This window comes from Ascaphus truei, chromosome 7, assembly GCF_040206685.1.
Source record: "Ascaphus truei isolate aAscTru1 chromosome 7, aAscTru1.hap1, whole genome shotgun sequence".
Taxonomy (NCBI): Eukaryota; Metazoa; Chordata; class Amphibia; order Anura; family Ascaphidae; genus Ascaphus; species Ascaphus truei.
This window is the reverse complement of record NC_134489.1, coordinates 64,449,262-64,465,544: the sequence shown is the minus strand read 5'-3', so window position 1 is coordinate 64,465,544 and position 16,283 is coordinate 64,449,262. Positions and strand designations below refer to the sequence as shown.

At 49.6% G+C, this 16,283-nt stretch overlaps 1 protein-coding gene across 2 annotated transcripts; it reads right to left on the bottom strand.

The window, feature by feature from the left end:
• Nucleotides 1–447: 447 nt before the first annotated feature.
• ARHGAP35 (Rho GTPase activating protein 35) lies at nt 448–16,185 on the bottom strand. Of its 2 annotated transcripts, none has more exons than XM_075608842.1 (7): nt 15,915–16,185; nt 9,759–13,632; nt 9,374–9,518; nt 5,934–6,011; nt 5,558–5,689; nt 4,904–5,009; nt 448–3,116 (listed from the first exon to the last, which is right to left on the bottom strand). In XM_075608842.1, the coding sequence occupies exons 2-7, from the start codon at nt 13,431–13,433 to the stop codon at nt 2,807–2,809; spliced, it is 4,446 nt and encodes a 1,481-aa protein (XP_075464957.1). In that variant the 5' UTR covers nt 13,434–13,632; nt 15,915–16,185; the 3' UTR covers nt 448–2,806. The 2 variants fall into 2 exon arrangements, with proteins under 2 accessions (XP_075464957.1, XP_075464956.1); XM_075608841.1 differs by having other exon boundaries at nt 15,961–16,185.
• Between the last annotated feature and the right edge of the window lie 98 nt (nt 16,186–16,283).

Here is a 16,283-nt window from a genome sequence, read left to right as displayed (position 1 = left end):
GTACGTGTGTGTAATTGGGATATGATGTACTTATAGAGGGGTGTGTATGTAGGGCAGGTATGAAGTAGGGTACATGTGTGTACTTGGGATATGATATACTTATAGGGGTGTGTATGTAGGGGGCTATGAAGGAAGACAGGGGTAGGGCATCAAGGACAAAGTTACAAAGGTGGTGAGTGTGTGTGGATATGGAGTGCAGCGTCAGCCCTACCATCTCTGATGCTCCTGTGTCTTAACCTTGCTTGTCCCCAGCTCTCCCTGAAACCCCATATGAAACTCTCTATACAAAGACTTGTACCACCATATCGCAACATGGTGTACAAACATTCCTATCATATCACGATACAGGGTATACGTATATTCCCATCGTGCTGTGACACTGTGTATACATTCCCAGTGTGGAAGAGATGAGAAGGTTACAGACGTGTAGAAGAAGGGAGAGTGCTGGGAGTTTGTAACAAGATTTATTAGCTATGATACAAGTCACATTAAGGCCCTTGGAGTTTGTACACCATTCCAATTACAATAACAATACTCGTAGCAAATACATGATTCTTGACGTCAGCAGAAGTATCACATTCTCATGCACTAAATGACCTGACCCCTCGGTCAGAACAAATGGACAGCGATTTAAAAAAATCATAAAAAGAACCAGGAGGAATGAATCTAATCATCGACACTGCAGTAATCTCAGATCACAGCAACGCCTGCGAGGAGCGCTGCGAACAGGTCCCTCCACGCCACTTCTGTCACGTACCTCGTCCTGCACACGTGTTTACAAGTTTGGGAATTCATTCAGGGCGAGATTTAGGTTATACATGTGCTCCCTCCTGCAGGAGCCATATACACAGTTTACACATGCACTCTCCTGCACAAGCCGTATATACATGTTATACACATTCCCAGGTTACACACGCGTACTCATGCATGAGCCATATACACAGGTTATACACGCGCACTCTCCTGCAGGAGCCATATACACAGGTTATACACGCGCACTCTCCTGCAGGAGCCATATACACAGGTTATACACGCCCACTCTCCTGCAGGAGCCATATACACAGGTTATACACGCCCACTCTCCTGCAGGAGCCATATACACAGGTTATACACGCCCACTCTCCTGCAGGAGCCATATACACAGGTTATACACGCCCACTCTCCTGCAGGAGCCATATACACAGGTTATACACGCGCTCTCCTGCAGGAGCCATATACACAGGTTATACACGCGCACTCTCCTGCAGGAGTGATATTTCACAGGTTTATTTATACACGCACACTCTCCTGCACGAGCCGTATATAGACGCGCTCATGCAGGAGCCATATACACAGGGTATACACACGCTCTCATGCAGGAGCCATATACACACACGCTCTTCTGCAGGAGCCCTATACAGTTTATACACGTGCTCCCTCCACATAACACAGACCCTCAAAGAGTGAAACTGACCCTCCCTATAACATGTGATATCAGCCATCAGTGTGACTGACACTATATATACCCACTGACAAAACAATACATCTCCTTACATCTACTCTCAGCTGTATATACCCTATGTACCCACTGACAGTACAATACATCTGGTCCCAGTGTATACACTCTATACACCCACTGACAGTACATCTCATCTCGGCTGTATACACTAAATATCCTATCCTTACACTCTATATACTCAGTGATACCCCAAGAGTAGTCTGTTTTAGGAAAGAGGGGGGGGGGGGGTGTCAGTGTCAAGGGGGGCAGTCTCTGTTAAGGGTATTCAGTTTCACCCCTCATGCATGCGAAGATCCGGCCTTGCTCTGAACACAAATCAATGTCAAGTCCTGGGTTTTACTCAAGCTGTCAGGGCATTAAGGCACCTCAGGAGCTTAGTTACCACCAATGACCCCTCACAGGACAGCACTCCATGATCAACCAACTCCTGTGGTGCCTCAGGTGAAAAGCAGCTGGAGCAGCAGGGGTTAAACAGACGTTCACCTCTCAGACACATGTAACATGCGTGTGCACTCCAGCCCATCACACGTTAGTGTTTTAAATGTAGTGATGCACAAAGCATACAATGCTGAATTCATGCAGCCCCTAGTAATCCCACAGTGGGCCCCGTCTATCTGTAAGTGCTAAGATATGTAGTGTGGCATCAAGTTGTGCCCTCTGTATTAGTGTTCTAGCATCTGGCACAAAAGGGACAGGGGGTGGGAGGGCAGGTAACAGACTGCCCTCCATTTACCCTGGAATGGGGAGAATCCACAGCAACTACCCTCCCCCCACATACACACACGACAACACGGAGAGTCCTTGGTCCATATAATCCACCCTGATAAAACCCAGATCAAATTGTGACTCGTCTTGTAATCCACATGGAATGCTGCTCCTCTTGTAATCCACATGGAATGCTGCTCCTCTTGTAATCCACATTGAGTGTAGACTTAAAAAATCCAATTAATTTATAAGAACCCCTCCTTTGACTCACACAGGATGAAGGCCCCTCTCCCTTGTACAGTTCATGTACAAGGCCATTCTCTCTCACACTTGGTGTATGAGGACGCTTTATCTTGCACAGTGTATGAGGCCACTCTTTTGCACAGGTAGTGTATGAGGCTGTAGTGCACTCTCCCACTCTGTTACAGGGTCCATTCCTGGCTCAGACTCCCAGTCTCTCCATGACTGTTGTGGTCCCTGGAGCTCTGTCCTAAATATAATCCCGTCAGCTCCTCCCTTGGCCACTGGAAGTGGTCAGCGGGTGGCAGGGAGGGGGCAGACACTGCCTCAGGATGACTAGAAGCTGCTTGGGGGAGGGGAGGGTCACAGGGCGTTCTGCTCAACGGGTACCAGGGTCTGCAGGGGGGATACAGGGCTGAGTGGTGGGGACTGGGGGGGGGAAGGCTGGGTGAGGGTTGGTGTGGAGGGGGAGCTGGGTGTGGGCAGGTCCAACGGCAGGCGCTGGTAGAAGAAGTAGTGGCACTGATGGATGAAGAGCTCTATGATTGTCTGGTACGTGCGAGTTGCCGTCAGTGCATCCATCGTGGTGAAATCCGGGCGCATCAACGTCGGCCAGAAACAGATAGATAAATTCTCACTGGTCATCAGGTTCATGTGGTGAAGCTGGCTCACTCTGAGAGGGGGGGGGAGAGAGGAGAGACTTACTGGGAGAGAGGGGGGAGGAGAAGAGACTGAGGGAGAGGGGGAGGAGAAGAAAGTGAGCAGGGAGGGGTGGGGGAGAGTGAGCAGGGAGGGGTGGAGGAGAGTGAGCGGGGAGGGGTGGGGGAGAGTGAGCGGGGAGGGGAGGTGTAAAAGTGAGGGGGGGGGGGAGAGTGAGCAGGGAGGGGGGGGGAGAGTGAGCAGGGAGGGGGGGAGAGAGTGAGCAGGGAGGGGGGGGGAGATTGAGCAGGGAGGGGGGGGGGTGGTGGAGAGTGAGCAGGTGGGGTGGTGGAGAGTGAGCAGGGGGGGGGGGTGGGGAGAGTGAGCAGGGGGGGGGGTGGGGAGAGTGAGCAGGGAGGGGGGGCGGGTGGGGGAGAGTGAGCAGGGAGGGGGGGTGGGGGAGAGTGAGCAGGGAGGGGGGGGTGGGGGAGAGTGAGCGGGGGTGAGGGAGAGTGAGCGGGGGGTGGGGGAGAGTGAGCAGGGAGGGGGGGTGTTAGAGTGAGCGGGAGAGACGGCGGGGAGGGGGGGGAGGGGAAGACGGCGGGGAGGTGGGGGGAGACGCAGAGTAGAGATGGAGGGGGAGACGCAGAGTAGAGATGGGGGGGAGACGCAGAGTAGAGATGGGGGGAGACGCAGAGTAGAGATGGGGGAGACGCAGAGTAGAGATGGGGGAGACGCAGAGTAGAGATGGGGGGGAGACGCAGAGTAGAGATGGGGGGGAGACGCAGAGTAGAGATGGGGGGGAGACGCAGAGTAGAGATGGGGGGGAGACGCAGAGTAGAGATGGGGGGGAGACGCAGAGTAGAGATGGGGGGGAGACGCAGAGTAGAGATGGGGGGGAGACGCAGAGTAGAGATGGGGGGGAGACGCAGAGTAGAGATGGGGGGGAGACGCAGAGTAGAGATGGGGGGGAGACGCAGAGTAGAGATGGGGGGGAGACGCAGAGTAGAGATGGGGGGGAGACGCAGAGTAGAGATGGGGGGGAGACGCAGAGTAGAGATGGGGGGGAGTCGCAGAGTAGAGATGGGGGGGGAGACGCAGAGTAGAGATGGGGGGGGAGACGCAGAGTAGAGATGGGGGGGAGACGCAGAGTAGAGATGGGGGGAGACGCAGAGTAGAGATGGGGGGGAGACGCAGAGTAGAGATGGGGGGGAGACGCAGAGTAGAGATGGGGGGGAGACGCAGAGTAGAGATGGGGGGGAGACGCAGAGTAGAGATGGGGGGGAGACGCAGAGTAGAGATGGGGGGAGACGCAGAGTAGAGATGGGGGGGAGACGCAGAGTAGAGATGGGGGGGGGGGAGGTGGGAGACGCAGAAGAAGGGGGAGGGACTTGAGGACAGTATGTCTCATCTCTCCCCACTCCCCCTATATCTAATTGTCCATGTGTGATACAGAAAGGGTGTAGAGAGTCAGAGGAAGGAGGAAAGAGATGTGTGATAAAGTAAGGGAAATAGACCGAATGTGCGCTGGTGCATAGAAACATAACTGTGAGCTATGGGGGGGTGGGGAACAGGGGGAGAAAGTAATTATGTGAATCGGAGACATCGGGGGACATCATTATGGTTAGAGTGAAACAGAGAGGCAGGGTTAGGGTTATTTTGTGGGGTTAGGATTAGGGGAAGTTTACAATGTGGGGTTGACATTTGGGCCAGTAGCAGGGTCTCTCAATTGTTTACGTGAGTTTGGGTTAGGGGGAGATAAAGTGAGGGTTTAAAAGGGAGTTATAATATTGGGTTAGGATCAGGATTAGGAGCACTCACCGGTATAAGTGAGTTATGACGTATTTGAAGATTTCATGGTTTTCCTTGGGAAATTTCTTGAGAACGTCCTTCAGGGCCTGAAGCTTCTGTTCCAGATCATTAATCTCTGTGGGACAGGACACAGCTCTATACGGTCAGTGGAGGATCTATACAACATGCTGGTGTGCATGCATGTGCGTGTAACGGCAATCTATGTATATTATACCTCTATACTGTGTTACTAATTCTGTAAAGTGCAGCCATACATTGGTGGCACTACATAAACATATATACATCAAGTAAATACACATACCGACATGTAGTTAGCATGTATATAAATGGGCGCAGGTGTGCAGGCCAGTGCGTGCGTAGGTGTGCAGGCCAGTGCGTGCGTAGGTGTGCAGGCCAGTGCGTGCGTAGGTGTGCAGGCCAGTGCGTGCGTAGGTGTGCAGGCCAGTGCGTGCGTAGGTGTGCAGGCCAGTGCGTGCGTAGGTGTGCAGGCCAGTGCGTGCGTAGGTGTGCAGGCCAGTGCGTGCGTAGGTGTGCAGGCCAGTGCGTGCGTAGGTGTGCAGGCCAGTGCGTGCGTAGGTGTGCAGGCCAGTGCGTGCGTAGGTGTGCAGGCCAGTGCGTGTGTAGGTGTGTGGGTTTTTAGATTGTGTGTGTGTGTCGCCTTACTGTGCGCTTCCACCAGCTCTGCCTGCATATTATATGGCACCAGAGGGTCCGGTAGCTCTGAGAAAAAACTCTTCATGGCTCCGGCCACAGTGTTCACCGTGAAATCCTTCTCTGCCAGGTCCAGGCTCTGATCTGACAATTACAACAATGTGTGTATTAGATATATGAAAATGACAGTGCCACCATAACACACAAAGCTCATCCCTCACAAACATACACTGACTCCCCCCCCACCCAAGAAATCTGCGCCCGCTCCCTACCTGCACGTTTCCCCCAGTAATAAGCTCCCACTACATTCCTCCACGCTTCCCTCTAATCTGTGCCCACTGCCCACCTCAGCACGCGCCACTCACCTCCCCCCACCCCCTCACCATACCTTGATCAAACTGTCTCTGTAGAGAATCCATCTCAGACTTGTTCCCACTCACACGATAGATTCCTTCAGTGCTCATCCCTAGGTGGAAACACAGCATTATACAGATTCACCCTGATCCTACAAATAAAATCCCATGCAATCCCACAGACTGAACCTCCCAAACGCCCTAACCCCCCCCCCCTCCCACACACACACACAGACTGAACCTCCCCCCCTCACACAGACAACCTTCTCCCCCCACCGCCAAAACACAGACTGGACCTTCCTCCTCCCTCCTCCTCCTCCCCCCCCCATAGCGACTGGACCCTCCCCTCATACAGGTCAGACCCCCACTTGACACCCCCCCCTTCAGGCCTGGACCACCCTTCTCTCTCATCTTTTATTTTTATCGCACCAGCATATTTCGTAGCACAGTGCGCGCGTACGCAAACATTAACTAGTGCGCTTTGCCAATATAAATTCAGTGATTTTATTGAAGGTCAGCGTTTAAGGTCCCCAATATGGCATTTCTTAGCGTCTTGGAGGTCCTATAGGAGTCCAAAATTTCACTGCTCAATAAAACCACTTGATTGATATTTCCAAACCGCATGTTGGTTCTTGTTGATAGAGACAGATATAGATATGTATCCCTGATGTTTATGCACCTTGCTCTGTCGTTTAAAAAGAAAAAAAAAGCAACTAATATGTGTGTGTGTGTGTGTGTGTGTGTGTGTGTGTGTGTGTGTGTGTGTGTGTGTGTGTGTGTGTGTGTGTGTGTGTGTGTGTGTGTGTGTGTGTGTGTGTGTGTGTGTATGCATGCATATATGTATATATTGGTTGCGTTTTTTTTTTTAAACGATTGAACAGAGCAAGGTGCATAAACATCAGGGATACATATCTATATCTGTCTCTATCAACAAGAACCAACATGCGGTTTGGAAATATCAATCAAGTGGTTTTATATATAACAAAACAATTAATGAGGAAAAATAAATAAACAAATCCCAATTGAATATACAAGACGATCCGCAAACGTATAACTGAAGATGTAAGAAAATGTAACTGTGATATGGTGAGAAAGACTATCGAAGATAACAAAACCGCAGAGACAACAAAGCAGCGACTTATGGTTGGAAAGAAATCAAATCGTTGCACTCGACCAAGACGATGGGTCAACAATAAATGACCATGCACTTTCCAGTGGAGGACTTCTACATGAAATTGTACAAGACCAAAGATAACAGAACATAATCAAGCAGAAGACGAGCGCGAATAAACCACCAATGATGTACCATAAGCCCTTCCAAAAGAAGTGGCAAAAGCAATACAATCCACGAAGAATGGGAAGTCTCCCGGCGAAAATGGAATTACAACTGAAATCTTGAAAGAAGCTGGGGAAAGAGTAGAAAGAATCCTTGAAAAACTCTTTACATGCTGCTTGAACAGGGACATTCCAGAGTAATGGAGTAATGCCATAGCTATCCTCATCCACAAGAAAGGAGATAAAGAAGACCTCAAGAACTGCAGACCAATCAGTCTACCCCCAATCACTTACAAGATTTTTAAGAAGATACTCACTAATCGGTTGCAACAGACCATGGACTTTGCCCAGCTTCGCCTAGAGAACAAGCAGGATTTCACAATGGATACAACACAATGGACCACATCCATGTCGTACAAGAAGCGATTTCCCAAAGTAATGAATACAATCCACCACTCTGCTTAGGATTCGTAGATTACAAAGAAACATTTGATTCTTTCTACACTTCAGCGGTCCTAGATGCACCAAGACGACAGAACGTTGAAGAAGCGTATGTTGATATTATAAAAGAATATTTACGAGAATGCCACATCTACCTAATAATGATCAGCAAGGGAGTGCGACAGGGAGACACCATGTCACCAAAACTTTTCACTGCAACACTTAAAAGAATTGTTCAAGACAGATTAGGGAAAAAAAGGAATCAAAATAAATAGTCAATATTTGAGTCACCTACGAATTGCAATTAAATTCTTTTTGCCACAAGTCCAGAAGGACTCCAACAACAAATTGGAGAACTCAAGAATGTGAGCCCCTGTATGAAAATCAACAAAACCAAAGTGATGTTCAACAAACGTGTTAAGTCTGCAAAGATTTGAATAAATGGAATAGAACTAGTAGTCGAAGACTATGTCTACCTTGGCCGGCAAATAACAATGGTTGGGAACCTTTTGAATGAAATCAATTGGAGAATGAAGATGGATTGGAGCGCATTTGGAATAAACAAGACAATATTTAATGTAACCTTCCACAGTGCCTCAAGAAGGAAGATTTTAACCAGTGTGTTCTGCCCGTGATCATGTATGGATGTGAAATTTGGACCCTAAATACGAAGATAATTCAGACACACAAGACAACACAAAAAAGTATGGAGAGATGTATGCTGGGTATTTTCCTGAAGAGACGGGAAAAAGAATGAACAAGTTCAAAACCAAACATCTTCGACATCACGAGTGAAGAAATTAAAATGGCAATTTGCAAGAACAAATGACCATCATTGGAATTCCAAGGGAGATTAAAAGACCAAAAGTAAGCTTGGAGGATGAAATCAGAAAATTTGTTGGAGCAACTTGGAGAAGAAGTTTGCAATCGCAGTACCTGGAACATCATTGGGGAGGCCTACATCCAGCAGCGGATCGATAAGGCATGATTTTATAATATAATATATATATATATGTGCTGTGTTGGGCTTGTGCCAGTTGTCTAAATTCCGAGCATTACAACTGGCGCAAGCCCAACACTGCACATCACCCAGTCAACACCATGCCAACTGTCCAGCATGGTGGTGGCAACATCATGTTATGGGAATGATTGTCTTCTGCAGGGACTGGGAAGCTTATCAGGATAGAGGGGAGAATGAATGGTGTAAAGTACAGGCGAATCCTTGAGGAACTGGTTGAGTCAGTCAATACTCAAACAGAGGAGGAAATTCACATTTCAGCAAAACAATGACCCGAAGCACAAAGCCACACTGGAGTTGTTGAACAAGAAAATAATTAATGTTCTTGAGTTACCCAGTCAAAGTCCCGACTTGAATCCAATCTAACATTTATGGTGAGATTTGAAGATTGCAGTCCATCGACAATGCCAAACAAACTTTCAGAACTGGATCAATTTTCCCGTGAAGAATGGGCAAAAATGTCACCATCCCATTATACAAACTAGTAGAGACCTATCCAAAAACACTCAGCAGTAATTGCTGCAAAAGGTGCTTTTAACAAATACTGACTTAAGGGGTTTTATGCAACCAGTAAAATTCATTTGGTATTATTCCTTTGCTGACATTTAACCTCCTCCTCATATAACAGTGTTCAGTTTAACCACTACAGTTTTGTAACTTAGAATAAATAAAAAGTTAGTTAGATATATATCTATACACTCTCGTTCTTCCCTCTCCCAAACCCCCTCACCCATGTCTCACCTGTGTTCTCGATGTACTCTATACACTTCTCAATAAACACGGGGATGGGTCTATCCGGGGACACGACACTGCTCAGTGGGATACCAAAGTAATTACTCTCCCACGTGGTCTTGGTGATGGACGGACGAGATTTAGGCTTTGGCTTCTGGGAAGAGAAGAGCAGGTTAGAGGTCATCTAATGCATATGGAAAGAAAGGGGGGGTGTCATGGGGCGCATGAGAGAGCATCACGTACGTGTGTGTGTGTGTGTGTGTGTGTGTGTGTGTGTGTGTGTGTAGGGGAGCGCATTGTGTGTGTGTGGGAGTCCAAGGAGAAGGCATCACGTGTGTGCGAGAAAGGAGAGGGCAGTCATAGGTGCCCTTACATTAATACTGTTCTGAGGTACCTTAGTGGGTCTCCTCAGGCTCCGCAGGATGTTCCTCTTGCGAGGGTCTTCCCCATCTGCCTCGTAGGCATTCGCAGTGTTGTCCGCCTTGGTGCCCTGTGTTCCTGGCTCCTCCTTCTTGCGCATGGGTCCTAATTCGTCATCGCTGCCCACGCTGAGGCTGCTCCTGTAGCTGGAGAACTTCCCGAGCTTGGTGCACTTGGTACGGTACAGGACAGGCTTAGTGACGATGGATGCTTTACGTGCCCGCTCCAGGGAGCTGGTGTCCATGTCGCTGTCAGAGCCATTGCCACTGCCGTTGGCCTGGGGTTTGTTGGTGTTTCGGATGGTGATTATCTTGCCTTGAGTGCTGTCATGAGGAACAGAGTAGATGTTCTCCTCCTGGTTCCTTGGTTTCACCACAGAGTCCATGGGCTCAGCGTAGTCTGAGGGGTCGAAGGGGTCAGAGGAGGACCAGGTGACAGAAGTCAGGGACTTCCTATGTCCGTCCAAGCTCCCTGGCTCCAGGTATGACAAGTCAGGCTTAGAGATGTCGAAAGGGATGGGGGGCTTTGGTTTGAGGGGCGGAGGTACCTTGTTGTTGAATTTGCCCTCGTAGGCGCTCATGACGGAGATAAAGGGTAGTGCCCCGCTGTCCTCCAGCTCCATGGTCAGCTTTGAGTGGTCCCTGGGTGAGGCCGCCACGACCGGCTCATCCCGGAGAAGGATGTGCTGAGGGGATGGCTCCAGGTCTTCCTCCGATTCGAGCAGGTGGGAGTTGCAGAGAGGGGAGCCGGCACGGGGCGAGCTGAACACCTCCTCCGTGGTGCTGCAAGCCTCAGCTGTGTTGTCGTACATGTGCGAGGCCTCGATGATCACCTTCTTCTCCAACACATCCTTGAAGAAGGGGTTAAACATGTCCAACTTGGGCTGCGTTTGGCCACATGTCAGCATAAGGAACTTGCCCTCGATGTCTTGCGCAATCTCCTCCCCCTCCGTCAGCTGCTCTCGCGTCACATTGTCCAACATTCCCAGCGGCCCCTCAGTTAGTGCCACAAGCTGCACGGGGACAATGTCCTGCACTTCGCACAGGAAGGCACGCAGCATGGCCAGGGAAGAGCGACGCTTGGCCGAGTAGAAGACCATGTACCCATGAACCAGACGGGTTTTGCGGATGCTGAAGGAGGCATGATACGACAAGATGAGCAGCTCCAGCCGGCGCCTCTGACTCCCGATGGGCAGGTCGAGAAGCACAGAGCTGCTGAGCCCGCATTGTGACGGACGGTATGTGTGAGGCTTCAGCGCACTCAGCACATCTTCCATGTTGAAGGGGTCTCCACACATCAGGCACATGGCGATACGCAGGTCACAGTCGGCCAGGTCTTTGATGCTGGGTGTAGTACTCACCACGTTCAGGTTCCTCTTGGACTCCAGAAGCCCCCGCAGGATCTGGCTGATCTGCTTTTCATTGATGTTGCGCCCATAGCCAAGGCCAGTAGAAGCCGCGTCCAGGAACACACATTGCAGCTTGCTTGCGATTTGCTGGCCCTGCTGGTTTAGGCTGTGTGCCGTTTCCCCGCTTGTGTCCAACCTCCTGTTAACAAGGATCAGAGTGAGAGGCAGGTGGAGCAGGTGGTTTTCCCGGCGACCCAGGCTGCACTCTCTGCTCTTCTCAATACTCTCTACCACATAGGACAGCGACTCCTTGGAGTTATAGAGGCAGAGGCAGCCATGCGGTTGGAAAGTGGATGTCTGGAAGGAGTTGACAGGAAGTCGAACGTTGCCCTCGATGGGGCGTAGAGAGAGCTCGTACATCTTCCCGTCGATTACGTACTTGTCATCGTTGGTGCAGAGTGCTCGGATCTCGTTAGCAAGCTCCCGTGCCAGCCCATCCTTGCCCAGGATCACCAGGTTTATCCTGTCTACATTGAGGTCTTTGTGGGTTCTGTCAGACGGGTGTGTGCACCTGGAACTGAGCAGCTGTTCGATCTTGGTGTCCACACAGGAGGGGCTGCTGGGGCAGGTGTCCTTAGTGGGGTAATAGACAAAATGAATGTGTTTGAGGATGAGGGCATCGCGCTCCGCCTGTAGCTTCTGCAGAGCTTTGAAACGCTGCTCCTCGCCCAGTACCTCCTGGATCACACCCATTTTCTCTTTACTAGGCTTTGCATCTAACTCTAGCTCATAGAACAGCTCTGAATATTCAAGCAGCAGCTCTTGGAAGTCCTCCTTGGCCTTGTCGATGATTTCCTTCTGATGCCTGCCGTAGATTTCCAGGTAGACCGGTTCCTCAAGCCACTGGTAGAACTCCTCGCTCATGATGAAACTGCGAGCCTCCTCCCAGGGCTTCCCTGGGGTGATGAAGAGGGATGTGCACAGGTTCTCCTTGAAGGACCTCTTCATCTCTTCTTTCTTCCTGGCATTCCTTAGCTTCTCCAAATGGATGGTAAATACATCTGTGGCCTGCACCGTCTCTGTCAGGTCGTACGGTATGCGCTCATCCTCCATGTTGTCGATATGGCTAGTCAGGTCCCATGGTGTCTCCTCAAGGACCACAAACAACTTGGGAAAGTCGACCTTGGTCTCTAACAGCTTAGTCACCTTGTTCCAGCTCAAGTGGTCGATTTCCTCCAGGTTTGGCACGAGGGCATTGAGGGCGCGGGGCAGTTGTGAGAGGTAAACCTTGCGCCTCCGATCTATGTGGTCCAGTTTGAGCCGCTGCACGTGTAGCTGGAAGAGTTTCCTGGCCTTGTCAGTGCCCTCCAGGTACACATAATCCTGGTACTCGCTGCAGCTCTGCATACGCCGGCTGATGTTGAGCCACGTCTCATTGTGAGTGTTTACCACACGCCCCACCAGCCACTCATACTTGTCCTTTGCAGTCGCGATTTGGTGACTCTGTTGCTTCAGCGACTCAAAGTAGGGGATGATCTTGGACTTCCCACGACTTTTGTCAATCAGCTGCACCAGTGCAGTGAATGCCAGGTCCACGTTAATGTTGGATCGGGCTGAGGTCTCCACCACCTGTAGGTTCTTCTTGCTGAGGGCAAAGCTGTGTGCGTCACGGATGTAGCGCTCAACTCCTTCATCGCACTTGGTCAGAACCAGCACCATGGGCTTCTTGGTCTTGGCCAGCTGGGTGTATAGGTTGGACACAAACTTCAGCTGGTCATTAAAGTTCCTGTTCATGCCACGGCTAACGTCTATACACAGGAGAAAGCCATCTATCAGAAGCTTGCCCTCTGGCATCTGCTTCTGTTCAAAGTCTTGCTCCAGGCCCAGCTGGTCTGTACAGAAGTACATAAGCTTCTCAGCTGAGGCCAGCTTACTGGAGGCGGCCCGTTTGATGTAGGGCTGGAGGGCTGTGCTGCGATGAGGCTGGAAGGTCTGGTCATCTATGAACTCTGTCTGCTCCACCACGTGCACCTTGCATTCTATGCAGTCCTCCAGCGTCCTCCCCACCTCCCCCCAGTACAGGAAGTGGTCATTGTTCACTACGCGGCCCCCAAAGTCACTGGTGCTGAGAACAGACGTGTGGTCCAGGTGAAAGTTGTCTGCACTGGGTCGCACGAAGCGGTTACACAGGCAAGACTTCCCGATGCCGCACTGGCCCTTCTCCTTCTCCGTGCCAGACAAGCCCACCATGCTAATGCTGTAGGTGGGCACACGGACATCTTGTTTCCTAGCCATCATCATGGCGCTGTGCTCATCCTGACCACTTCAACAGCTGCCGAGGTGCTGTCTGGCTCCGTCGCCCCATGCACAGACGCTCCTCACAGGCAGGACACGTTAGAATGTTACTAAGAGGAACCCCCGCTCATCACTACGTCAGACATACAGGCCCCGGGACACACGCTGCGTTCAGGTGTCATATCCAAATACCGAGTGTAACAATCTGGAGAGAAAGAGAGAGAGAGACACACAGAAGTCAGCAGGGAAGACTAGAGAACAGCAAAGGGCACTAATGACATCATGGAAACTGTGTAAAATATATATGTATATGGAGAGAGCTGTGATGACACATTACACATGTAACTTGCAATGGGGCTCACATACCTCTGCCACCTTCCATTATCTCCACATCTGTATCACTGTGAAAGCAGCTACATCAGGGGTGGGCAACTCCAGTTCTCAACGGCTATCAACAGCTCAGGATTTCAGGATATCCCTGCTTCAGCACAGATGGCTCAGTCAAAAAACGAGCCACTGATTGAGGCACCTGTGTGCTGAAGCAGGGATATCCTGAAAACTCGACCTGTTGGTAGGTCTTGAAAACTGGAGTTGTCCACCTTTGGGCTATATGCATAAAGCAGGATTGAACATACACTGTGTACATTGCAGGGGAAGTATGTACGTACAGTATGGGTGCAACTATGCATTGTATATACTATATCAGCGGTTCGCAAACTGGGGGGCGCGAGATTGTCTGCGGTGGGTGCGGGTTTTAGAGGCCCTGCGCGCTTCCCGAAGGCACTTAAATTAAGTGCCGGGGAAGAGGCGAAGGCCTCTGTAAACTGCACTTACCTTGCTCCTGGAGACGCAACGCCATGGCAACGCGGCATCAAATGATGCCGCGAGGTCGTGACGCCACGTTGCCACGGCAACGGGACATGACGCCGGCACCAAAGTAAGAGAGGGATGGGGGGCGCAAAGGGAGGGGAAGAGCCAGCATGGGGCGCAGGGAAAAAAGATTGTGCTCCCCTGTACTATATACTGAACATTCATAAAGAAGGTGTATCTATACACTCAATATACTGCATGACAGGTTAAATATACATATAACAGGGGTGTATTTAAATGTATATGTCAAGTAACATCGCTACACACTGAATTTGTAGCAGGGGAACCTGGTTCAATTCCCGGTGTCGGCTCCTTGTGACCTTGTTGTGCAAGTCACTTTATCTCCCTGTTCCTCAGCTACAAAAAAAAAACAGATTGCAAGCTCTACAGGGCTGGGACTGTGTCTGCAAAAATGTCTCTGTAAAAGAGCTGTGTAAAACTAGCAGTGCTATACAAGAACAAACTATTATTAAACATACGGCTATACGTCTGTGTATCAGTCTGTCTACATACCTATCCACCAGCCAAAGAGTCTACCAGTCTGCCCGCCCACCTGTTAGTGTTTCAAATGTGCGTCTTGTTGTACAACTGTCTCTCTACCGATATGATTGTAACTTGGATTGTAAGCTCTTCAGGGCAGGAACGTCATTTTCTAAAGGTCTACTTTTATGTATGAAGCACTTATTCCTATTATATCATATGTATTACTGCTGTAAAGCGCTATATACATGGATGGCACTATAAAAATAAAGATAGACACCAGTCTCTAGAAGTGTGTGTGTATTCATAAGAACTACCGGTATTTTTGGGGTAGAAGGGCTGTACATGGCAAATCAGTGAGATACATACAGTACATTACCATAATGTATAAACCCAGAGGGGGCTGCAGTAACCCCTGTACCTAGTTCCAGGGTGCGCTGCAGCTGTCAGTCAGTCTCTAAGTATGTCTGGCTGTACAACTGTCTCTACCTATGTCAGAGATATATAGATATATGTCAGAGATATATAGATATATGTCAGAGATATATAGATATAGATATATATATAGATATATATATCTTACACATATACACACAGAATCTGTGCACAAAAATCTAATGTCATGATATCATGCTGAGGTGACAGGGATATGTACAGTATATACAGACAATGAATGGAAGATACATAGAGTAGAGGTGTATATATAAATTGTATCTATTACAGAATAGGTATACACACACACAGTAGGGATGTATATACACAACTTATATACTGTAAGGCAGGTATATACATAGATCAGGGCGTGTGTATACACACAAACACATGCAGCTATATATAACCTGTAATTGTGTGTGTGTGTGTGTGTGTGTGTGTGTATATATATATATATATATATATATATATATATATATATATATATATATATATATCTCTCATTTTATTTATATTGTGCCAACAGTGTACGCAGCGGTTTAGAAAATTACAATATAAGGTAAATAAAGTATAAACAAAAACGATTAAAGCAGCAAATAAAGGACAACATAAGGCAAACGGAGGCCCTGTCCCAAAGAGCTTACAATCTAATATATATATATAACACACACACACACACACACACACACACACACACACACACACCTGTAAGTCCTCATAATTCGGTATATATGTATAGACAGCTTTATACCTCCTCTCCCTCCGTGCACTTCTCATCTAGTTTCGCCGCTGTCCCCGGGGGTGTTCACGCCGCTTCTGGCTTTCTCCCGGGGATGGCCGGGTGGTTTCCGGGTGTATCCGGGTGACTCGGGTGTCTCCTCCTGTAATGGCGGCTCCGTCCTTCCTGCTCGGGCCTGGCGGAGGCGCGCGCGCGGGCACCTGCCGGGGGAGAAAGGGCGCGCGAGCCGGGGAGACAGCGGGAGCGCGCGGGGAGCGTCGCGATTGGATGGAGCCTCCGGAAGTCGCCCATCTACTTGCTCGGGAGGCTCCATGACAGAATTCGCCGGAAGTCGT

Coding starts and splice junctions, on each gene's coding strand:
- ARHGAP35 (XM_075608842.1), bottom strand. CDS start 13,433: ATGATGATGGCTAGGAAACAAGATGTCCGTGTGCCCACCTACAGCATT. Junction 5,690..5,933: donor ACAGAGACAGTTTGATCAAG/GTATGGTGAGGG, acceptor TGTAATTGTCAG/ATCAGAGCCTGGACCTGGCA. Junction 5,010..5,557: donor AGAGCTGGTGGAAGCGCACA/GTAAGGCGACAC, acceptor CCTGTCCCACAG/AGATTAATGATCTGGAACAG.